Below are 24,890 nucleotides of genomic sequence, written 5' to 3'. Positions count from 1 at the left end.
GAAATGACAAAAAGGCCGGAAGATAAACCTAAGCAAATCTAAAATTAAGAGGAAATTCTGAAATCATTTACTGAACAGTTAGTTAAGTAATGTGACCACGCATGTTTTCAATAATAAAAGGATAGCTGAACTCTTCATTCTATATTCATACTACACGTGGAAACCTCCTACCATTCTTGAGAATCTAGTACTTAATTTAGATAAATACACCCTAATTTTGCTGTAGCTAAATCTTTTTCAAATATGAGAAAAGTCATGCTTAGAAAGGAAATGCTGAGAATTTCAAATCTGTTTAAAAGTGAAAATTCTACAGTCTGCCTTCAGAGCTTGCTTTATTACAGGGTTATAATCGCCCATGGTCAAATTTTTTTATAATATCAAATCCCCATTTTTCTAACGTTTATTGGAAATGTTAATAATGTACACTGAAATAATAGATAATGAGACACATGTGTGAATAGAAAGAGTTTTTTAACAGGAGGAGAACTGAATAATGCCTAAATCCAAGGTCAAAAGGAATATTATGGAAAGGGTTTTTCCAATCTAGTCAATTTGAGGGCTTTTTCACAGTATAACCTGGAACAGCTGATTATCTCTTCTGAACTTTTAGTATCTCTCTTTTACATCTCTCTATGTACTATAGCACTTTACAGTAACCATTTCATAATTGCCCCTTTCTCAATGGAAGGCACTAGCTCTGGGATGGGGCGGGGACAGAAGAAGAAAAAGAGGCAGAAGACTTTCTCCATCCAGCCTTGTGACTCCACTCCATCCCAAACTGCCTCTTTCCAGCTTTGGTACATTAACAGGTCTCTAAGGAAATCCTAGGCCTGGGGAGTCCTTTAAAAACCACTTGGCAGCTATACAGCTGAAAAATGATAGCTTCAGACTATAAGCTATATGGAAATGGAAGCCTGAATTTACTTTCATTCATGCATCCATTCCTTGAAAACCGATTAAGCCCTTCTCTGTGCCAGGCTTTGTGCTCAGCATTGGAGAGACCAAGAAAAGGAGGAAAAGCCTACTCTCTCCTTCCCAATAATTTCACTTCTAGGCCATTTCTTCTCCATCTCCATGTAGAAAACCACACACGGGCAACACCAGTTGACTATCTTACTGCTAGCCTCTGCAGACCCCCTGGGTCAGACGCCTTCATTCCTGAAGATTGGGTAGCCAGGGGTCACAGGCCTCTGCTCTTCCCCAGTTCTGGCCCAGTTCGGGGTGATTTCAACCTTGGCAGCGATGACTCGTGCATCACTCTAGCCTCTCAGTTCATTAGCTTCCTATTTCATCTCCACGGAAATTCACATCTGGTCCGTCTCTGCCGCCCACGCAAGTGGTCATATCCTAGACCGAGCCAGCCGAACCGTTCCGCTTCTGAAATAACGTTTAGCTTTTGCTGCTGTCTGACCACAACTTCTTGGCTTTCCAGTCACTTTCGCACAATCTCTTCCTCTACTTCCCTGAACAGCTGGCCTCTCGATCCCTCTACCTCCTAATTACCAGCTTCCACCCAAATTCCCAGCCTCTCCTACCCCATGCAGACTCGACGGACAGCACTCCAACCACTTAACCACTCTTTTGCCCAAATCCCTACTTCACGTGCCCGGCTGGCCTCTGCCCACCTGGGACAGAACCACCTGGCTGTGCCTGGAGAAACAGCCCTGCGGATTGGTGCTGTCGTAAACCGCTCTGCAGACTCTGGGCTCCATGATGCTGCTTCTCAAAGTAGCCCTCTCTCCACAGAGGTTAAGGCCAACCTCGACTCCATCCCCTTCTGCCCTTAGCCGCAGCACGGGACCTCTCCTCCACCTTCACACAGAAAACAGAGCCCCCCCCGCGGGCATCCCTCGCCCGCTTCCCACTAGGTCTCCTTAGTTACCTAGCCCGGCCCAGCTCCCTTCCTCAGCCCCACTCCTTACAGTTGAAGACAGGCGTCCCCTTTCTTCTCTCGGCCTCTGGATTACCTTCCCCTCTCCTCTGAGAACTCACATGTTTTAGTATCTCCTGAGCCGGCAACTTCAATTTTGTCCCCGCTTCTCATATTCATTTAAACAGGCTCAAGCGTCTCTCAACCTATGTGCACGTGCACTCCATTAACTCCTCAGCCCCTTCCAGCTAACTACCGCCCCTCTCCCCTCCCCTTCACAACGAAATTTCTCCAAGAATCGTCTCAACTGTCTTTACATCCCCACTTCTGCTTTACTCTGAAGCCAACTTCACCACCTCCACCGTGCCTCTAAAACCTCACCAAAGTTACTAAGGACCTCCTCGTTGCTAAATCCAATGGGCACTTTTGCCAACCTCATCCTGACCTCCCAGCAACATCTGACCCCGGTGGCAGGCCCCTTCTTTCTGCCCACGCAGTATGTGCCACTATACCCTCTTTGTGTTTTCCTCTGCAGTCCCCTCTGTACCTTGTTCGCCCTCTGCCCTAAATCCTGTTTTCTTGTTACTTTACACTCTCCCCGAGCACCTGCACGCTTACGATTCCTAAACATTGCCCGTATGTTTCTCCTGAGCGCCACAGCTCTATGTCCAGCTCTGCCAGGCACGTCCACCACTCACCCCAGGTGAGCACCTAAGTATCTTCCTTGATTCCGCCTCACCTAGCACATCAAACTCATCACTAAGCCCTATCAATTCCACCTCGTATTTTTCAACTCTCCCCACTTATCTCCATTCCTCCTTTGCCAATTCAGGCCACCATATTGCTGGTTTAGACGACTGAAACTGCTCACCAAGTCTCTCCCCCAGCAGGTGTACACCACCGCCAGGGTGCAGGCTCTATTCCACAGACAGAGTCATCTTTCTAAATGACAATCCCATCGTGCCATCCCATTGCACGGCTCCCTACTGACCTCTAAACTCTTTAACTTAAGTTTAAAAGGCCTTTCACAATCTGCCTCCTGCTTCTCCTCCAGCCAAATATTTTACCACAGTCCCTCCCTGGAGCTCCTGTGCTTTAAGCCAGGCTGCAGTATTTTCAGCTCTTGACTGCATCTCTGGACCCCACGCCTCGGCACATGTTCTGCCTTCTGATGAGAACATTCTTTCTGGAGTGAGCTCTACTTACCCTTCTGGACTCACGTATCATAGATACCACCTCTTCAAGCAAACCCCACAACTCATGGTACCCATTCTTCCACTGTCACATGACTAAATATATGACTTTGAAACTGTCCCTTCACTTTTTCTCAGGGTGTCCATGAAGCCTTAATAGAGGGTTGCTTTTTACTGATTTTTTTTTTTTTACAGACTGCAGATGTTCTTGATGATCTTATATACGTACACCTATGTCTCTAGACTTATGGACACCCTGTATATCCCTCATTAGACTGTAAGTTCCATCAGGGTACGGACTGTGCCTATCTGTTTTGTGGTCACATTAACAACATACGTGGGCTCTCAAACAATATTATACCTGGTAACAGATATATAAACTATCTGATGAACAGACAGCATTGTATGACACTGGGAATTTTTCCCACTGATGTAAGCTATTTAGCAAAAGCAGGAAAACAATCTTGTCATCTTTCTTCTCTGACAGTATTTATCTGAACATTAGCATTCAAGCTAAAAAAGAATACACATCTGTGAACTTTGGTTTGGGTAAGGCAATCTGATGCTAATACTTCAAATATTCAATACATTTTATAAGAAGTAAAGGAAGAACAGGTGGAGATAATTCAAGTTCCATAAAGATAATTCTAGATGCCAACGCCATTAGTTAGAAAATAAAAATTACCGGTATCTTATCAATTCAACATCAGTAGCTGAGGAATGGTGACAGGAATGATTCTAAACAATGTAACAAAGCAGTCTAGGTGAACACTCAGCCAAAGATACTTTAAAAAAATGAATTCTATGTTACACCTGGACTTGAGAGAGCTATTTCTCCCTGCTCCAACAGCAAATACTCCCAACCATTTTTTTTTTTAAACCAAAGAATAACTATCAAGTATTTCGAGCACTGGTTAATACTTACAGCAAAGGGCCTTCTGCAGTCTTCGGAGTTTCATGGCAGTCCTATAAGCCGAGAACCTGACATTATTCAGGTCAGCTGAAGAAAAAAGGGGGAAAACAAAGATCATTTGTTATTTTCTCAAAAGGCACTGATAAACTCCCAATGATTTGCCAACAACAACAGCAAGAGGCTAGGGGAAAAAAATCTCTTGTATACGCCCCAATTTTGGAAAGGTGAAATTCTGTCGATGTGGGGAAAGAAAAAAAAATGTCTTTTTGCTCTTTGACAATCAGGAAAGCTAAGTTCTGTGAGGGACGACGGTGGCATAGCCTGCAGGGAGCTCATGTAGCCCTTGTTCCCAAGAGGGAAAAGAAGGACAGGTATTTCTTTTTTCTAGACTGTAATCTTGGTTCTATTGTAGTGGATCTTTGCTTCACAAGGTGAAAGAGAACAGGGCAGATTTCCCTGAAACAGCTATGAGAATTTAGCAAACAATCAAGTGGCAACATAACATGTTTTTGTGATTATCAAAGTTATACAGGCTCACTGTGGAAAACTTAGAAATTAAAGGAAAATATAAAATCAAGTAAACAAACCATCCGTAATCCCATTACGCAAAGATATGCACTGTTAACATTTTGAATATTTCTTACCCAACAAAGGCGTGTGTCTCTGTGTGTGAGATGTATTTTAAAATTTAATTGGCACAGTTAACCCTCATTCCAGGTTTAGGTCCACCTGATCCCACAGGTTCCTTCTATTTAACTATTTTGCATTTATCTAGAAAGTAACTAATTCAGCAAAGACAGGATAAAAGAGAGCTGGCTTAAAAAGAAGTTCACAAACTCACATGCGTGTACACACACACATGAACTAATTGGAAGTTTTTGCTCAAAAATTTGGATGCAAGCTAAACATACAAAAATGATACTAGATGTCAACAAGAAAAGTTGCGAATCCATATCAGAATGGATATTTGTTTCTGTCCGTATTCTGTACTAATGAAGATACTGCTATTCTAAAAGAGATTAAAATAAGTAAAATAAAATTGGGACTAAAATAAACATTTAGCTTTATATTCTAAGGTGCAATCATTCTAATATTCTGCACGTATTAACAGCTCAACAATTTCTGCTACAGTGGTTTCTACTGTCACCTGTCTATCAAGCCCCAACTCACCTCACCTAGCAGAAATCTATATTTAGATGACGCCCTCACTCAATTTTGCATAAGCCTTGATATACGCCAAGCTATATTTCTTTTCTTGCATTTTTGTGTACTTATGTTTCATAAACCCAGCTCCAAAAAGCTCCTTGAAGACAAGTACTCCGTCCCCTACTTCTGTCGTATTTCCCAGTGACTTAACATACAACTGCTCTCTGAAAAAACAGGTCTAATACAGCTCAGGGACTGACTGACAAACTGAATGAATATGTGAACAAAAGAATGAAAAAAAGAAAAAATATACTGGCAAACATGACTGACTGCCATAATCAAATGGCACCCACAGAACAAATTCTAATTGGAGGTTAAGAAAGGGAAATAATTTAACCCATATCCAAGTTGCTTGGGTCAACATTATTAGATTGATGGCCTTCGCAGAGACCGAATAAAACAACCTAAATTGAAATTAGGGGAAAGAAAAACAATGTCTGTAATTTACTTTAAAATATTCAACGTAAAAACCAAAAAGACTGACAATACTAAATGTTGGCAAGGAAGTGGAGCAACTGGAACTCTCAGACACTGTTGGTGGGAATATAAAATAGTACGACTACTTTGGAAAACCAGGTTAGCAATTTCTCAGGAAATTAAACATACGTCTACCTTAGGATCCAAAATTCGACTCCTAGATATTCAGCCAAAAGAAATAAAAACATGCCCACAAAAAGATGTGTACGTGAATGCGCATAGTAGCTTTAATTCATAATAGCCAAAAACTGGGAAGAAAACTAGAGTAGAATGAATAAACAAATTGTGGTGTAGTCACACAACAGGATACTACTCTGTAATAAAAAGGAACTAACTACTGATAAAGCAACAGTGTGAGCTGATCTGAAAAACATTACCCTGGGTAAAAGCAGTCAGACACAAAGAGTAAAAAAAAAAAAAAATACTGTTTGATTCCGCTTATATGAAATTCTCGAAGAGGTAAATCTCACCTATACACTGACAGAAGGCAGATAGATGGTAGCCGGGAGCGGGGACGGGGTGGGTAACTAATTGAAAGGAACACAGGGGTATTTTTTAGGTGATTGAAATGTTATATATCTTGATTGATATGAAGGTTGAGTGCATACGTCTGTCAAAAACTCAAACTGTACACTTAAAATGGGTACATTTTATTGTGTTTAAAGTATGCCTTAATAAAGTAGATTTTAAGAGTTAAAGAAACCCTCACAGGGACCGTACAATATGAAGTATGTGTGTGTTAGCTTAGCTACATTGCAGAGGCGGTCAGTTGTCTTAATCAGGAAAGCACACTCCAGGGGCGGTTGGCTAGCAATTAATCAAAAAGCCTCACTCCAGAGCTGCCACTGTTAAGTGCTTCAGCTATATTTAGCTCTTGTTACACCTAAAATCCTATTAATACAGCTAGTATCCAAATTAATGTTGGATGGGCTTGTGTTAGTGATATTAGTGGTTTACAAAATACCAGGACTGTTGAAAAGGGTTTAGAATAGAAACATTCCCTGCCCTTACATTAACAGGGTGTGGGAAGAATCTAGCAGGCCCTCCACCTTTAAAAATGGTGCCCTAGACTGGATTCCAAAATCTCCAGCTGTAGCTCATTGGATTCTTGGTTGCCTGAATTCAATTAGATGGCTGGCAAAATCCTGCTGTTACAGCAGGGGTTTGCCAACTTGAGCGTACACCAGAATCACCTGGAGGGCTAGTTAAAAATACACATTCCCAAGCCCCATGCTCAGATGTTCTGATTACGCAGGTCTGGAGAGGGCCTGAGAATCTGCATCTCTAACAAGTTTCTGGGTGCTCGATGCTGCTGGTCCAGAGACCACGCTTTGAGAACCACTGTGTTAAGGACTGTGGCAGGTGTGGATTGTGAGGCTCTCCCGCCAAACACTCAAAAAGGCAGGGCTGTGACTTCACTGTGCCTTGGGCACAGGCTTTAAAATTGTTCTCTGCTCTGTGGCTAGTAAGTGTTCATATGTGACAGAGCTTGTTCTGAGACTTGCTTTCATCATGAACCTGGTAGCCAAGATGTGGTTAAGAAGGCAGCCCTCACCTATGTCTTAACCACGGGTGGCTACCGACACCTACCTACCCCAGAGAACCTGGGCAGATCCTTTTTACCCAACTTACGATTTGAGGGCCAACAGCACCAGCACCGCTTTGGACCTTGTTAGGAATGCAGAATCTCAGGCCCCACCCAGCTCTAAGAATCAGAATCAACATTTTAACAAGATCCCCTGGTGATTCATATGCACCTTCAAGTGCAATGGAGTCTTTAATTGTACATTTTAATACAGTTTCTTGTTCCGTGTTGTTAAAGTGCAAGTATAAACTCTGTACAGAGACCTGTGTGGGCTTTTGTTTTTGTCTTTCTACATTCCATTTTGTGGGCTTTCAGGGTATTTAATGACTATTACAGTCAATTTGACCAAAGACTCACCTCTGGGATATATTTGTGGGTCTCTTGTTTATGATGAATGCCAATAAAAGGTATTCAATAAGTTAAAAGTGTCTACCCTGTCCGATTTTCCTGGATCTATTCGGAATTCAGGAGAAATGGTCTAAATGAGGTCAGAAGCTCCATCCAATCCTCACAGTTTGTATCAAGAATTGGCAAATTCCAGGAGCTAGAGATCCAAGTGGGAGAGGCAAGGATGATCTGATTCTTTCAGGGCGTGGTTCATGGTAGAATACTATCAGAGACAAGCATCTGGAACATTCCTGCTCTAGCAGTGCTCTCAGCTTCCCTAAAGCAGTTCAAACTTTCTTCCCTTTCAAATCCTTCTAACTATGGCACATTCTGCCTGGCGTTAATCCACTCTGATGCCCTTTCAAGCATACCCCCAAACACAATGCAGAGAACAAGACTTCTGCCACCAGTTTTCTATGTACCACAGTCCAACCCATTATCAAACAGTGATTCAGGAAGACCAAAAGAGAGTAGCAGGGAAAATGTCTAGTTTTCAACATAATGCAACAGAAGCCATACAAATTTATATCCAGTAACCATCAGTGAACTGCAACGGAGTTCTGGTGCCCTGTAAGTCCTACTCCAGAGAGTTAACCATCTGTGTTGTCTGAATCCGCCCTCTGGCTTACAGCTGGAAGAGATAAGTCTCCGCCGCCTTGTGAAAACGTGTAGGATACACACTGAAACCTCAAGATGCGGTACAGCTGCGGACAATGTGACACTGTCCCGGGCTGAGGCTGGAGCTGATCTCGTAGCTAAAGTATGCATGCAGAATAAAGCTTCAAGCCCCGATCCCCATCCCCCGTGGGAGGCCGGCCTCCACTTTCCCTGGGAGCTGCCTTTCCAGGACTTTGGCCCAAGTTGTGATGAGCTCACTAGCTCTCACAACCGGAACTCAAGAGGCGTGAGGCTATCCAAGAAACGAGTCACACGATGTTTGCATGGCAGCTGGTAGAGAGCGTACTTGGAAGGATAAACATGCTGAACTGTACATTCCTCTTCATGACTTGAATTAGTTTATCCAGGGCTGGTTCTGGCCTAAAAATGGAGAAATCTAGAAACTCAAGGAACAAGGGGAAATATTATACCATCTACGCTCTCAAGTTGAATCACCAGCTACTGAAGTGATGGTCCATTTGACTTTTATTTTGAGGCACAAAACAAATAACAGGTTTTGCTGCACCTTTCTTTGGCCTATGAATTTCCCTTGACTTTGGTAAGTATTTCTGTTATATGACTTTTACTTTCATTCTGTGGAAGGTAGTGGTGGAAGGTGTCAAATTCACCAGAAAAGAGGAATGACCGATCAAGTTTGAGCCATGAACCTACACATTGTTGGACTTGCTCTTGCAAAACGACTGAAAAACACCTCAGCATTTTAAAGTTATGGGAAATTTTGGAAAATATTATAGAAATAAAACATTAAGGCCCTTCATTTCAATTTTACAGCTGGTTTCTGCCTTTTAATCATACTTCAAAAATCCTGCTATCCATGACCGAACTGAGGTCTAGAATTTAAAACAAGGAGTATTTCGGTCCAGCTTTCCAATGCCTTGTGGGCACTTTTTAGAAAGGCCCAAAGTTTCAGTATGTTTATCTATATTAGGTAGAAAGAATGACAATGACCCCATAAATGTAATGCGTGGAAAGAGCTGGATGGCTGAAGATTATCCCAACAGATGAATTCGTGGTGTGGTCTTTGTTTCCTACCAACTCTATTTCCCAGCAGAAATGTATTCCAAATCCCTCAGGTGATCATGAGTGAAAAATAAAATCTAGAGGAAGTATGATTTTTTGGGGGGTATAGTTCCAACTTCAGTGTTGGCATACAATGTGAATTAAACTACTGCATGTCCATTTTAACAATTCTCCAAATTTTCTGAAGAAGCCACAACAGGGTAGTCTCCTCCTACACTAATATAATATATAGAAAGGCAGTAGATTTTAAAATATTAATATAATAATATATCTCTGATTCCCCAGCCTCACTCTTCCTGCGTTCTAATGGACTCTCCACACGACAAGTATTATTCTTATCAGTTCCAACTTACTAGAACAGACAAGAGCCACGGACAGGCCTTTATGAGGCTTGAGATAAACTGAGTAATTTAAACCAAGTCTGGCTTGAAAGCAAATTAAGCCAAGATATCCAGGCTTCAGAAGCTTTAGAGTACAAAGTAGTATTGTGGGGAACTCTTCAAGAACTCTTCAATAATACGGAGGATTTCTGGAACATATCTTTAAAGAATTAGCCGAGAGAGAGGAGGTACATTAACACATGACACTTGGCCTATAATTTTTTAGATATATTTGAGGCCTTTTACAATCTACACTCATTAAAACCTCATCATCAACACTGAGCTTTACTTAAGTGGGGAAAAAATAAACCTACATAGAGATAAATAGGAATGACACATTCATACTTGTATGAACTGCAGAAAGCTGAGTCTGTGAATTTATAATTACCATCAAGTTGTTTCCAGGTGTGAAATGGTATTACTTATTTGCTACCAGTTATTCTCTAGAATTCTTCTGAAAAATGAAGAGAAGCAGTAAAGTATCCAGGGTAGCACAAATGTGGAAGACTTAGAATTGTGAAAGAGAGACACAAACCAACCCAAACCAAAAATAAAAAAATAGGGAAGTTCAACTGTGAAGTAAAAGAGAGCACCAAATCCTGACTGTGGGTTGTTCAAGGGCTTTCTGGCTCCCTCCTCTTGCTTGGCCTTCCTCAGCTCAATCTCACTACTTCTTAGCAACATTGTTCTAAGAGTTGAAGAGTTGAAATTCAAATTAGCTTTGCTTTCTTGTTTGCTGCTCTGGTAAAAGGTTTGTTGAGAAAGCAGTTTCCATAACAAATGGCCAATGTAAAGTTCTGCAGGCGGGGAGACACCCTGTATCTTAAATACTATTTCTGGGCCTGAATTCTCCCCCGGATAATGGAGAGGTGACTCATGTGGACACTGCTGCACCATGTTCCTTCTACTTAAGCTTCAAATCAGAAAGGATTTGGGCTCTAATTCTCAAAGCCTTGTCCATCAAAAAATAAATATAAAATAATATTAATGATTCAGAAAGACTCTTCAGGCAAAACTGGTTTATAGCTTTTTAAAAGACATCCACCAAATAAAAACAAACACACAGATAGAGAGAACAGAGTAGTGGTTACTAGAAGGCAAGGCAGGGAGGGGAAAATGGGTAAAGAAGGTCAACTGTACGGTGATGGAGGGAAACTAAATTTTTGGTGCTGAGCACACCGTAGGGTATACAGAAGTAGAAATATAATGTTGTACACTTGAAACTCATTTAATGTTATAAATCAATGTTACTCAAGGAAAAAAAAATTTTAAAAAGACATCCATCTATCCATAATCCTTCCACCTATCTTTTCAACGCTTATCGAGAGTGAGCACATAGGGAAACACAGGCCAGGAAGGCCTCTCTGAGAAAGTGACATTTAAGCAAAGATCTGAAGGGTGATGGGAGTTAGCCAGGTGAAGAGTAGGAAGAGCAAAGCGAGATGAAGGGTCAGCATGCTCAAAAAAGGCCCTTAAGGGGTTTCCCTGGTGGCACAGTGGTTGAGAGTCTGCCTGCCAATGCAGGGGACACGGGTTTGAGCCCTGGTCTGGGAAGATCCCACATGCCGCGGAGCAACTGGGCCCGTGAGCCACAACTACTGAGCCTGCGCGGCTGGAGCCTGTGCTCCGCAACAAGAGAGGCCACGATAGCGAGAGGCCCGCGCACCGCGATGAAGAGTGGGCCCCGCTCGCCGCAACTAGAGAAAGCCCTCGCATAGAAACGAGGACCCAACACAGCCAAAAATAAATAAATAAATAAATAAATAAATAAATAAATAATTTTTTTTTAAAAAGGCCCTTAAGCAGAGAAGAATGTAGACCATTAAGAATCCTAAGAAGGCCCAGACTGCTGAAATCTCAGAGCGCAAGGATGAAGAATGACCCCAGGTAGGCAGGGGGAGGCCCACGGTAGGGCCCTGCGCTTCATGTTAAGGACTTAGGTCTTGGGACTTGCAGCTAAACGTGGCAGATGGAACAGACTCGTTTATTTCTCATGTCAAACTACTAGGATGACAGAGAAAGAATGAAAAATGACATCTACCTAAAAGAAAAGAGACAAAACTGGAGAGGAGATGAGAAGAGACTCCAGTGTCTTGGAAGCTTGGGAGATGACCTGATAGTAGCTGATTCAGGAGAAATCCCAAGCCTAAATTCATGTGAGGGCTGTGATGTGGCTGAAAATGCAGGGAGTAGCTGCAACTCTTTAGAGCCCTCAACACCTTCTCCCCCAGCCCATGCAGCCAAGCATCCTAGCCACCCCTGGCTTCACCCTCACAGAAGGCTGGAGGGTTGATCTCAGAAGAAGCTGCACCAGACACGGAGGCATCAGAAGTAACTAAACCTGGGAGTGACGTAAGGCACCGAAAACAGAGGGATCAAGTGCCATGGCACTCAAAGAATGTAAATCCTTAACTTCATTCCCTACTCCCTAATTCCGTATTGTGCCTTTTCTCCTTCGGTCAACTCACTGAAAAAGCTATTCCACCCAAGCACTTCCTTATTTGCCATCCTTATGGTCAGAAGAAACGTCAATCGGCAAGGTCTCTAAACTGATCCGCTATCTCTGATCAGCCTTCCCTGTCATCTTCTTCATGCTCCAATTAGAACCACAGCAAATCAAGCCAATGCTCTTTCCTTCTGGTCTTCTTCGTAACAAGAGACTAACAGTCACAGAGTCCACTCTCATCACTGTGCTGAACGATATTATTCCCTTTCTCTGACTCAGAACCTTCAGTCACTGCTCTCCCGTGTGTTCCTTGAGCCTTCACACGGGCAACTCGACTAACCGACGCAACTATCAGAACTCCGCAAACTTATAAAATTACCCCAGTCTCCTTCAACTCTCTTCTACACTTCATTCATTAACCGTCCTTTCCACTCTCTCTTCACAAATGAACACACATCCCAGATTCTCTAGGGCAGAGACAGTTTAATTAAATTTTACTCTGTATAATAAAGGTGAGACATTTTTAAATGATCACATGTGACTTGATTTTCATATCTTTTACAATTTTTCATATAACCAAATTCACAAACAGTTTTTAAAAATGTTGTGCCCTATTTGTCGGGGGCTGGAAAAACATACTTTCTTTGTAATAGGGTTGACACTACCTATTTCAAATCTACCATTCTTTCTCACAGTTGGGGAATCTGTGGTAAATCTATTTTCATGATAAAAATAAACAGCAGTAAATGTCCATTTCCTTTAATGCTAGCCTCATCTTTCAATGATTTCTCCGGTAACCACAGACCATAGGGCACAAACTGGCTGAATTTAGTCTGCAGACCTGTTTTTTGTTTTTGTTTATTTGGTTGGTTTTGGCTCCCGTAATGGTTTTTTAAATTGTTGAATGATTTGCCAACAGTTAAAAATCTGGAGACTACCCATCATCTTGCTTCTCTGGAAGAACCTAAAGACTCACCTTCTTGCATGTCAGTGGGGGAAGCTGAGGCCCAATTAGCCCCAAGAGAAGCTTTTCAGGTTGACCCACTTCCCACCCAGCCGCCTTCAGTCATTTAAATGACCAGTTTGGCCCCAGGAGGCGTTTCTTTTTGGAGTTCTGCCTCAGCCAGACCACTTCCTATTCTCCCCCCAGATTTACTTCCACCCTCTTTTTCATGTCTATGTCAAAGCTTTTACTGTCGAGTTCCTCCAATAACTAGCTGTTATCTGGCTTTCACTCAAATTACGCTGTGGAAACATTTCTTACTGGGTTTTCCAAAAATTTTCCAGCTATTAATTCTTTGGACTCCACCATTTACTAATGCATTCAAACTAAAGGACTGTGCCACCAAAAATACTGTCTCAGTACACTTACTTTTCCAGCACAAGAATATAGGAAGACAGAACCAAAACCCATAACTAGTCCACTGACTGTATATCATGAAGTGACCATTACTTATACATTTAAAAATCATCAATTCACATTTATCTAAGCGCCTATTGTGGGCCTAACTGTATACTAAGCTCAGGGGTTGAAGATTCAGGCTTCTAAAATACTGGGAAAAACACAAAGGTAAATATTTCACTCACACAAAAATCAGTATGTATTTTCTTTGGTTACGTGAGCAGGCTTCCGTACATACAGAAACATACACTGCAAAGAGCCGTGTATATATCAGATGCAAAAGTAGTTTCCAACACGACATAAACTATTCCAGTGGACATTTGTAAGGTTAATGGAATTGAAAATTTTCCATATAAGCCATGTTATTTATGAAATAGTGATTAATTTCTACGTTAGCCCACAAAGGCTTAAGTTTATTTAAATACTCAATATACAATAAAATCTATAGCAATACTGGTAAAAATGAATGATATAACTAACTAGAAGTAGCTTTATCTTTCATTCTTTTACTTGAGGAAGAAAAGATGAGAAAAGGAAATGGAGACTTCTGGAAAGATTGTGTTGTGTTCAATATCACTGGCACCGAAGGGCAATAAATGTTGGTGCTCAATAAATGGTTTGAATTGAATGAGATTCGGAAAGGAACTTCCCTACTTTTACCAGGTTTAAGCCTTTAGTGACATTGATACCACATCTGATTTCTCTTCAAATAATATCACTTCCCACTGCTCTGGATGAATCACTGGAATAATTCTCTTGCTTACCCCTTACAGCCTGAGCTTGGGCTTCTTTTCTGTAACACACATAACATAGGTATCAAGACTTTCCCAGACATAAAGGAGTCGGAATAAAAGGAGAAAGAACAAAGGTGATCTAGAGAGAATGCTTGTAATCTAGAAAGGTGACTCAGCTGTATTTAACTGTGGCAGATTGTGTAGGTTGTTTCACGCAATACTCATTTTCAAAGTCTTTCTCCCTGGTCTTTCTCTACTACAAAGTCCGGAGGATCTCAATTCTCTAATCTATAGCCAGTGGCAGCCATGTGGACATGGTTTTGGTCAATGCTTGACAAGATATCTGCAGGGAAGGGTTTCCTTTTCCAAAATGAAAGACAAAGAGCCTGAGAGGGAGAAGGTCCTTTCTCCTTCCTGCCTGAGGGGCAGCAGTCATTAAGCAACCGGGAGGTCAAAGGTCACTCACTAAAGATACTACAGCAGGACAAAGGCCCAGATCTCTGATGGCATCACTGAACTCTTCCTTAGCTCTCTACTGTCTCCAGGCTTCTTGTTATACAAAAAACATCAACCCCTATGTGGTTAAGATACAGCTGGTCAGGTATTTTGTTACTTGCAGCAAATGTACTTCTGACACACTAATTGAACTATAAGCAACAAAATGCAGAATACCAAGTAGAGAGCACCATCCTTCCCTTGCAATCCTCCTTGGGGCAGAGGAATAAAGCAGTAAGATCTTGGATCACAGGGTTCCCCATTCTTGCTACCAAGCGGTGTCACTGATGCAGGACAGCTTGACAGTTAATTTAATGTTTAAAACAATGTTACAGTAGACGGCTTATATGGCTAAGGCACTCTTCCAGACATAAATAGATGTGCGGAGCATCTAACTAGACATTTGTTTTGCATGGAACTATCACAAATCTGATTTGGCCCAGATATGAGGATTCGAATTTTTAAGTATACAAGTTATTTCTCTGAAAATTAATGTCTACGTATACATGAACACTTAATAAGTAACTAATTTTTCATTAAGTCTTTAGACATGTTTATATCTTTATCTCTTCATTAGTGCAAAATCTCCTTAAAGCCAAGCAGCATCTTTCCTTACTCATCGCTCTTAAGATAAATGTTATTTAAAAAATGTTAAGCTTTGTTAACTTTCAACTATTCAGAAGTCTTAAAACTCAGATTAAGATTTCGTAGTCTATCCTTTATCTAAGAGTGTAAGTTTTAGGTTCTAATTGAAAATGATTTGCATCCTCTGTCTGCCTCTCTCCATTCTCTGGTCCCCAATTCCCACACACCCCCAGTATCCATTCCCCTCAATACCACTGTGAATAAAATAGATGCCAAAGTGGACCTCAGTGGAAATCTGACCTTAAGTACCATGGGAAAAACAAATTAACCTTTTGCAAAACTTTTTTTGGAACGTTCCTGCCTTAGGCTGGTACTCACCGTTTAACCTTATTAGGGAAAATAAATTGTTTGGGTTTTTATTATTGTTGTTATTTGAGAGGTGGAAGAAGATAATTTGTTAAATCCTTAAGCATGAATAGTTAGTCCAAGATAGTACACAGTTCAAGATATGTAAGTGGGCTTCCCTGGTGGCGCAGTGGTTGAGAGTCTGCCTGCCAATGCAGGGGACACGGGTTCGAGCCCTGGTCTGGGAAGATCCCACATGCCGTGGAGCAACTAGGCCCGTGAGCCACAACTACTGAGCCTGCGCGTCTGGAGCCTGTGCTCCGCAACAAGAGAGGCCGCGATAGTGAGACGCCCGCGCACCGCGATGAAGAGTGACCCCCGCTTGCCACAACTAGAGAAAGCCCTCGCACAGAAACGAAGACCCAACACAGCCATAAGTAAATAAATAAATAAATAAAAATACAGATTCCTAGAGTCTATTCCCTGAAGGTCCAACGTATCAGGTCTGGAGTAGGATATAGAAATTTCAAAAAAAAAAAAAAAAAGATATGTAAGTGGCCAGGAACATGATAAAATGTGCTTGTTTCTGTGTTGTGTATACTCTAGCTGGGGAGAGGAATGGGGGGACATGACTCAAACTGCCCATGCGTCCAGAAGTCTCATGATAGTATGATGTTTATAAAAATGAAGTATACTTCAGTTTTATGTGTTACTTTCTCTGGAGACTAGATACTAGTGATTAGATCCTTTTAAAGATACTAATATAGAAATCATTCTTAAAAAAGACAAAAAAGACCCACCACTTAGCTGCAGCTGTTATAAAATTAATCAGTGGCAGGAGCTTTTCATTAGATAATGGACTGCCTTGTCCCCTGACATAGACTGAGTTGCTTTTAATAAGAAAGGATGCCTTAGGGAGAGATCCGCATTCACCCGTCTATGTGTCTAGACAATACATTTGAATCAAGAAATGAAATTTTCATGTTAGTGGGAAAAGACTCTTCTTTATCACCTCAAAACTCTGATGTAGTTGGAAGTTGCCTGATATGAGAAGCATGTCCTCCCTCATTTGACCCGTTTGAGGGTTCAGTCCAAGAATTAGGCAGACTCTGAGTTCCTCTGCACATCTCCTAGATGGCTCTGAAGTCTCACGAATGAGTGTTCCCCTTTCCCTTTTCAGTAGCCATGTCCAGGCTCCCCCCACCCGCTTTTCATTGACTCCTACTGCACAGAAGGCGGGAACCATTCCCCCCTTCTCTACCTCTTATTTCAGCTTTCACTGAATCTGACCCAGCCTTTATTCTCCTTTGACTCCTGGACAAAACTACTTGGGGACAAGCTTAAAGCAGCCTTTTTTAAAAATGTAGGTGACTCTTACTTCAACCCTTTTTGTACCCAAGTATTCCCTATAGAGTTTAAGAGAAAAATGGAAGTGGTGAGCCGATGGCAAAAGGAACGCTAACATTCACTGAGCGCTCAAGGGCAGATGGTGTTGTAACCTCATGCCACTGAGTCCTCACAATGCCCTGAGTTCCATATCACCAACCTCATTCAAGATCAGAAAAATGAGGCTCACAGATCTTTAGTAACTTCCCTAAGGGTGCATCCCAGAGCCTGGATTCAAGGCCAGATCTTTCTGACATCCAAAGCACCTGATGGCCTTCCCCACTCCTCCTCTGTTATAGGAGAAGTGGGGCTTCGCTTGCCCAGTGTGCTTGTAATCCTAACCAGCATGAGGGTGATGGGTGGTACGTGCGGAAGGACCATGATGCAGGGCAGGGGACAGCGGGTGGGGCAGGTTGAGAGATCACAGAAACCTTCATATAAAGAAAAATGAGGACCAGAGAGAGGGAAGCTGAAAGGTCAGTGGAGTGACCAAAAAGGCAACTAGACCTCTTATGATTAAATGTCCAGTTCTTCTTAACCAGAGAAGCTTTGCGAGTAGAGAAATAAACCCCGGCAATGTGTGTTTCTACCCCAGAAGCATTTTGTTCCCATAGAAACACGTAGCTGCATTCTATTCATACCCTGCAGTGCATGAGGCACTCTGAGGGTTAAGTTAGATTTTGTGACTTGGGGACCTAACCACCCTTTATAACACATTTTATTCCAAGCTGTAAGCAACTAACTTACAAATAAACTTGCGGAACACAGCCCGAGGGTAAGTTCAAAAAGGACTAAATCTTGTCTCAAGGCAGGAATGCGGTTCTTGCCTGACTGCTGAGGGATTTAATGGTTACTGGGCAACCAGGAATTAAATTCTTTAGGTAGCTTTAATTTATCTCTACCTACTCCTTATGGGTATTCCTTTGGGGATGAAAACAACTAACAACATTACTTTCATCAAATAAGAAAATGATATAGCATCTTAGAACTAGAAATCTCTCATTTTAAATTTTCCTTTTCCAGACGAGAAAGCAAAGGACTAGAAAGTTCTTGGTAACATGTCCTGGGTTCCCTAGTCAGAAGAGAAACAAGGACTAGGAGCCAAGGGTTTCTCTGTTTTCCCTCCTCCCTGCAGAGAAAGGGTGCTTTAGTTAAATCAATAAAGTAGCTGAGGAACTCAAACAGGCAAATGCCAAAAATTTTCACATAAGCCCAAAGCATCATGTTCCTGTATGTTCCCCCACCTTCTCTTATTTATCATTTTATTTTATTGTAGTAAGAACACTTAACCTCCTAATGCAGCATCCCTCCCCTGACCGAGCCAGAGAACAAAATACAAAGGCTCATTCTCAGCGGGACTTTGAAACTACTCTTTCGGCTTACGGGCTCCCACTTGCTCCCAATTTGAACAGAGACCCTGAATTTCTTCAACCCTGACAAGTATTTGACATGTTCACGTTACATCTGAAAAACGAATTTTCCCTGAAGCCAGCAAGTCCTAATTTTCCCCCGTGAGAGGAGTTTCTAGACCTTGTGATCTTCTTAAATTTTCAAGATTCAGCTCCTTCTAAACCACCCTGACATAGAAAGTCACGACTGTTCGGAGGTGGAGCGTGTTACAGGCGGAAGTCAGGAAGGGAGGACAGGCTCGGTTTCTTTTCAGGAACATCAGCAGTCCAAAGCCCAAAGAAGGCAGCCAGGTCCGAAGCGCGCCCGTCAATGTGTCAGCCTATAAAACAGTTCCTCTCCGTCCTTCTAGTAATCTTAATTTCTCCATTTAATAATAATAGTTTTTGCTTGTTTTAGACATCCGGAGAACCAGTTAGCATTTATACAGTTTTTAATGGTTGTCTAGTTTGACTTAAAGGCCACCAGTTGCCAATTTTGAACCTCTTACATTTATTTCTGGGTTTCTGTCTCATAAAAATACGAATATAACCCTCCATATAACAAATTTTCATAATCTGTCAGGCTGTTATTCTACAGAAGAAAAGTGCTTTAGTTTAGTTATGTAAAAGGTGATGGCATCAAAGAAGAGAACACTGTCTGTTATGGTATCACTGTGTAAAAAGGGGCATATTTATGTCTATGTATGTTTGTATATACATAAAATATCTACAGAAGGGAACAGAGAACTCTACCATTAATTGCCTCTGGAGAGTGACACTGGGGGATTAATATCAGGGCTGACAGGGAGACTTACTTTTCTCATTACCCAGTTGTATTGTTTCATTTTTTAAAATCATGTGCACATATTACTTAAAAAAATTAGTGAGTGTTAAATCTATCTTCTTTTCCATACTTCTCTGTGATTCCTTCCAAATTCTTCGTTTCATCCACTACCTTCCGCAAGAGTACTACTGTATAATGGAAAAACTAATGGCTAGAGAAGAAAAGTCGATGGGTTCTAGCTATGACTTTGCGATAAAAGAACAGTACTAATGACTGCCATTAATTGGGTGCTTACGGTATGTTAGTAATAAATACATACATTCTCGGATAATATCTCCAACTTTGCTATTGTTGTTTCAGTCCCATCTTACAGACAAGCAAACCAAAGGCCGAAGGATTGAAACTCAAATCTGTTAGACGCTAAAGCCACTCCCCTTAATCGTGAAGCAGTCTCCCAGTGTGCTTGGGCAAGCGACCTTAACTTCCCTAAGCTGCAGTTTCTTCATTGGTAAAGGGAACCTGTTCTGAGGGCTGCTGTGAAGACTACACGAGACATGGTATCTTAAAAGCTCCTAGGAGAGAGATATCCAGGATATCCACTTGCTAGGTAAAAGTTAGGAACCTTACCTGCCCCTAGTATTTCCTATATAAACTGCAATAAAAACACAAGGAATCTTTTTATCACGTTGATGATTCTAAGATACTTTTCTAGTTCCCCTTTCGAAAAGCCATCAGGATAGTTCCTCTTCAAATTGCCACTATCACTTCCCAGGAAGAAAGTTTAGCTCAGGGGCTAAATCACTGAGTTAGGAGTTGAAAGTACATTTAAATCCCAGCTATGCCAAGGGAACAAATTACCCACGTTCTCTGAGCCTCATCTGTACAGTGGAGACAATAATATACTTCACAGGGCTTTTGACAAGATTAATGAGAAATATATGCTTATGATATCAAAGTTCATACACTTGTATGAGCTACCCCAAAGAAATCTTTGCAGAAAGATAAATAAATCCAGAAGTACATAAAATCAATACAATTCTGATACTTCCTATTGTCCCAATCAATTTGCATTTCCTCTTTTTGTTCAGTGGTATCACCATTCTCTGGGTCATCAAGGCTGAAAATCTAGAAGGTATCTTATAACTCTTCTCTTTTCTTTAAAACCTACCAATCTGTCATTACTTTCAGACAATTCTACCTTGGAAAGAAAACTTCCAGAGTCATGCCCCCATGTCTTTCCCCCATTGCTATCCTAAGGCCTTTATCATCTCAAGTTTTGCCACAAAGCAAAACAAGACAGAATAACTAATCTCTCCCCTCTCTTCCTTCAACCATCCCATCAAATTCTCATTCCTAAGAACAGGACACGGACTTCATCGTGTCTCTCTTCTAAAGAGTCAACATTTTTCCCACTGCCAATCAAATGAAATTTAAATTTCTCGTTCTATAATTTAAGGCATTTTAATTTACCCTGAATTTAATGGCACCGAATCAGGTTTTCCTTCAAAAATCTGGAGAAGGTTCTCACAAAACAACGCCCTCACTGACCCTTAAACAAGCTAGTCTTTCTCTCAACTATACCTTTGCTTATGCTGTTACACTATCTAGAATACCCTATCCTACACTTTAATTCACATAAGTTTTACAAAATTCCTTCCTAGAACAATGTTTTATTCTACTCTCCAAATAGCCTTCCCCAATGATTCTAATCGGTACCAGTCTTTCTACTGTACAAGGTGCCGTACACTTGACCTCGATATTATGTAAGTTAGTATACAGTCTTATTGCATTTATTAACTATTTCATGTATGTCAATTTTATTCCCCAAAGGAGACAGTATGGTCTTTTGTGAAGCTGACATACTGCTTTTCTAGAATCTGTACACAACAAATACAATGAAACCAGGCAATAATAAGCTCCGTGTGTGTATATGTTAGCTTGAATTTAAACCTTCAGTCATTCCAACTTGACATTTAAATGTGCCTTGGAAAACAAACTGGGTATATGCTGGCATTACGGAACTATCAGCAACAAGAGAAAATAACATGGTTGTCATTTGGGTTGCAAAGGCAGAAAGGACTCAGAATAACTTAAGCACTCCCCCACTGGCCCCAAGCAGAGCCGGTGCTGTGCCTGCCACTCTCATAAGGCAAGGACTTCTATCACATCGCAGGGTCCACTGCGTGGCCGGGTTCATACCCACTTGGGAATGGACGGGGATCATACCTTATGTCTCTTTGTATCCTGTTACTCAGAGCAGGGCCTGGAACATTCTAAGTGCTCCATATCTACAGGGGAAAAAACCAACGCCTCACATGGGACTGTATAACTATGGTAGGTATGAGCTTCCATCACTCAAGAGGCAGGAAGCAACCTTCCTTCTCCCCCCATACTGAATAGCCCTTCATTAAGAGAACTACTGTAGTTTAGGGTTCTGCACATACAAGAAAATGTGAAGAAACTGAAGCTGGCACAGAGAATAAGAAAATCTAACATAATGGGTGGATAATAGGTCCACTGAGGACGGATAAACGGATTAGGCTTATTTAGCTTGGAGAAGAGAAAGCTAAAGCATAATTCAAAAACTGTACTGATGTAATCAGGAGTCTCGCATCACCAAGAGTCCCTCAACACAATGAAAAAAAAAAAAGATTACATTATGGAAGAAAAGTTTGGAAGAGTTTTGTTCAGTTAAATTGGTTTTGCTTTCATATTACTCACAAAAGAGGAAAAATGCTCAGTGAACGTTTAAAAGAAAATGTTCATGATCACTAGTAATCAAAGATATGCACGTAATGACAACGATAGATATGGTTTTCCTTTACAATTTCAAAAGTAAAACTAACGCTCCACACTGGCAAGGGCATATAAGATGGGCACTCTCACGTATTAAGTGTATAAATGGACACCACCTTTGGAGGGAATTTCAGGAAGTATATATACTACGAAACTTAAAACATTACTATCCTTTGACTCAGTGATTACACTTCAATGAATCAAATATGGAAAGGCTTTATGCACAAAGATGTTCCTCACAGGCTTACTTCGAGCAGTGAAAAAATTGGACACAACTGTGGAATATATTATTAGCGCCATACTCTTTAAGTGCACCTTGGCCAGAAAATGTAACTGAAGCAAGAGGCTACAAGCCTTAATTGACAGTGTAACAAAGAACCTTGAACAGAATGTGCTCATTGTAAGCACAAATGTTTTGGGAAGATAATGTGTGTGTTCTGCTAGCCATTCTCTTTCCAGATAGGTAAGTTAAAGGTAAGTGAATTTTTGACAGTTATAATAAGTGATTGCAAACACAACGGGAATCAGACAGTAGGCTCTTGCTCTACAGAAACTGAAGAAACTGGAAGATAGAGCTGAGGAAATATCACAGATTACAGCTGAAAGATGACTTCTTTATGGAAGATAGCACAGAAAGGACCCACACGTATCTGTGAGGTGTTCCAAAAAGACAGGACAGAGAGAAGGGAAAAGCGGCAATAACTGAACAAACACTGCTCACAAATTTCCAAAATCGATTCAAGACACAAATTCTCAAAGTGGAGAAAAAATGAAACATAAATCTCAAGCAAGATAAATAATACATTCAGCATAGGCACAGTGTAGGGAAACTGCAGAACACTGAAGTGAAACAAAGTATTTTAAAAAGAGAGATCATTGAATCTAAAATACGATACAAATGAATGTATATAGCAAAACAGAAACAGACTCATGGACACAGAAAACAAATTTACGGCTACCAAAGGGGAGAGGGAGGGGGAGGTACAAATTAGGAGTTTGGGATTAACAGATTCAAACTGCAGTCCATAAAATAGATAAGCAACAAAGCTTTACTGTATAGCACAAGGAATTATATCCAATATCTTGTAATAACCTATAATGAAATATAATCTGCCAAAAACCTGAATCACTAGGATGTACACCTGAAACTAGCACATTGTAAATCAACTATACTTCAATAAAAAAGAGTATTTTGGAGATTAATATCTGAAAAAAATAGGTAAGTGAATTTTTACATATCAGTTATTATAAAAATTAAAACTTACAGGAACTTATCATAAAGTTGAGTTTCTGTCTAAATTTGTTTGCTAAGAAGGCAAAGATTTTTCTGTAACACTGAAAGTTTCCAAGGATAGTTGCCTTGTCACCTTGAGAGCATAAATATTTGGCAAAAGAAATGTTATCAATTAAAATATTTGTGGTAGAAAAGTGTTTGTTCATATAAATTTATAAACTGTATTTATCATAGGATAAATTTTTCTTATCAGCCTTCTGATTACTGACTGCCTATTTTTGACTTTTGTTCTGTAACATCTCTAATACATAAGTAGCTTTTTGGACAGAAGGCATCATAACACTTTACTTGGCTTTCTTCTCAGAAGCCTGTTTGTAATAAGTCTCCAGAATCTTAAGGATTTATTTCTACAAATTCAACATGAATTTGAGTTTCCTCTGTCATAAATTAAGTTTTGAAAAATGGGAAATTATTTTTAAAAAGTGATATTTCAGGAAAATGCAACTTGGGAAAAATAACATCCCCAAAGAATTTAAGAATGAGAGAAAACTTGGGACATTTAGTGAATAAAGTATCATACAACGTTATAAACAGAATATTGCCTCAAACAACTATATAAGAAATGCATAGAAAAAAAGACTGGAAGCAATCCTCTAAAATGAAAATGGTGGTTATTTCTGGGTGCTGAGATTGAAATTGATTTTTGTTTTCTTTTACACTTCATCTTTCCAAATTTTTGGAATGAACATATGTTTTGTAATGTTCAAAAAAATAAGATTACTGTAAAAATGTTTATACCTTCAATAATATTTTTAGCCTGTTGTCCTAAAGTGTAGGATTCACAATGCCTGGCACACTCTTAAGTGTTTATTGAGTTAAGAAACCAATGAATAATTGAGGCTACCAGCACACCAAATTGTGTTCAGTGTTTCCTTGTTATTTAAATTCCAAATCCACGGTGACCCTTTCTTTCATGGTCTTAGCTCCTTTTTTTCTCTTTTTTAATATTTATTTATTTATTTGGCTGCACCAGGTCTTAGTTGTGGCACGCAAACTCTTAGTTGTGGCATGTGGGGTCTAGTTCCCTGACCAGGGATCGAACCCGGGCCCCCTGCATTGGGAGCGCGGAGTCTTGGCCACCAGACCACCAGGGAAGTCCCTCAAGGGTCTTAGCTCCTTGATTATCAATGAGTTATTCCTTTTAGAATAAAATTAATTCCAGGGTAGCAGTTCACCTGGTTGTGCTAAGATATCAAATTGCCAATAAAATTTACAACTTAACTTACATTCCCAATTTTTCTTACCATGATGCTTTATCTTCTACTTTCTGGAAAGAACTCCATCTCTCCAGAGACTTCCATCTTGCTAGTTTAATAATCTGCCTTAGGAAAACATCATCTATATCTTTGTCTTCTTTTTATTATTTATTTATCTATTTTTAACACCTTTATTGGAGTATAATTGCTTTACAATGGTGTGTTAGTTTCTGCTGTATAACAAAGTGAATCAGCTATATGTATACACATATCCCCATATCTCCTCCCTCTTGCGTCTCCCTCCCACCCTCCCTATCCCACCCCTCTAGG

At 40.6% G+C, this 24,890-nt stretch overlaps 1 protein-coding gene across 3 annotated transcripts in view; it reads right to left on the bottom strand.

The window, feature by feature from the left end:
- LOC118888681 (dystrophin-like) overlaps positions 1-24,890 on the bottom strand; it is a 151,556-nt gene that overhangs the window by 110,679 nt on the left and 15,987 nt on the right. For all 3 annotated transcript variants that reach the window (XM_036840024.1, XM_036840026.1, XM_036840025.1), the window contains exon 3: positions 3,989-4,063. In XM_036840024.1, coding sequence (XP_036695919.1) covers positions 3,989-4,063 — 75 coding nt within the window. The remainder of the gene's footprint in view (positions 1-3,988; positions 4,064-24,890) is intronic.

Source organism: Balaenoptera musculus, chromosome X (assembly GCF_009873245.2).
Source record: "Balaenoptera musculus isolate JJ_BM4_2016_0621 chromosome X, mBalMus1.pri.v3, whole genome shotgun sequence".
Classification (NCBI taxonomy): Eukaryota; Metazoa; Chordata; class Mammalia; order Artiodactyla; family Balaenopteridae; genus Balaenoptera; species Balaenoptera musculus.
Note: the sequence above shows the minus strand (reverse complement) of the source record. Positions and strands in the feature narration are given on the sequence as shown.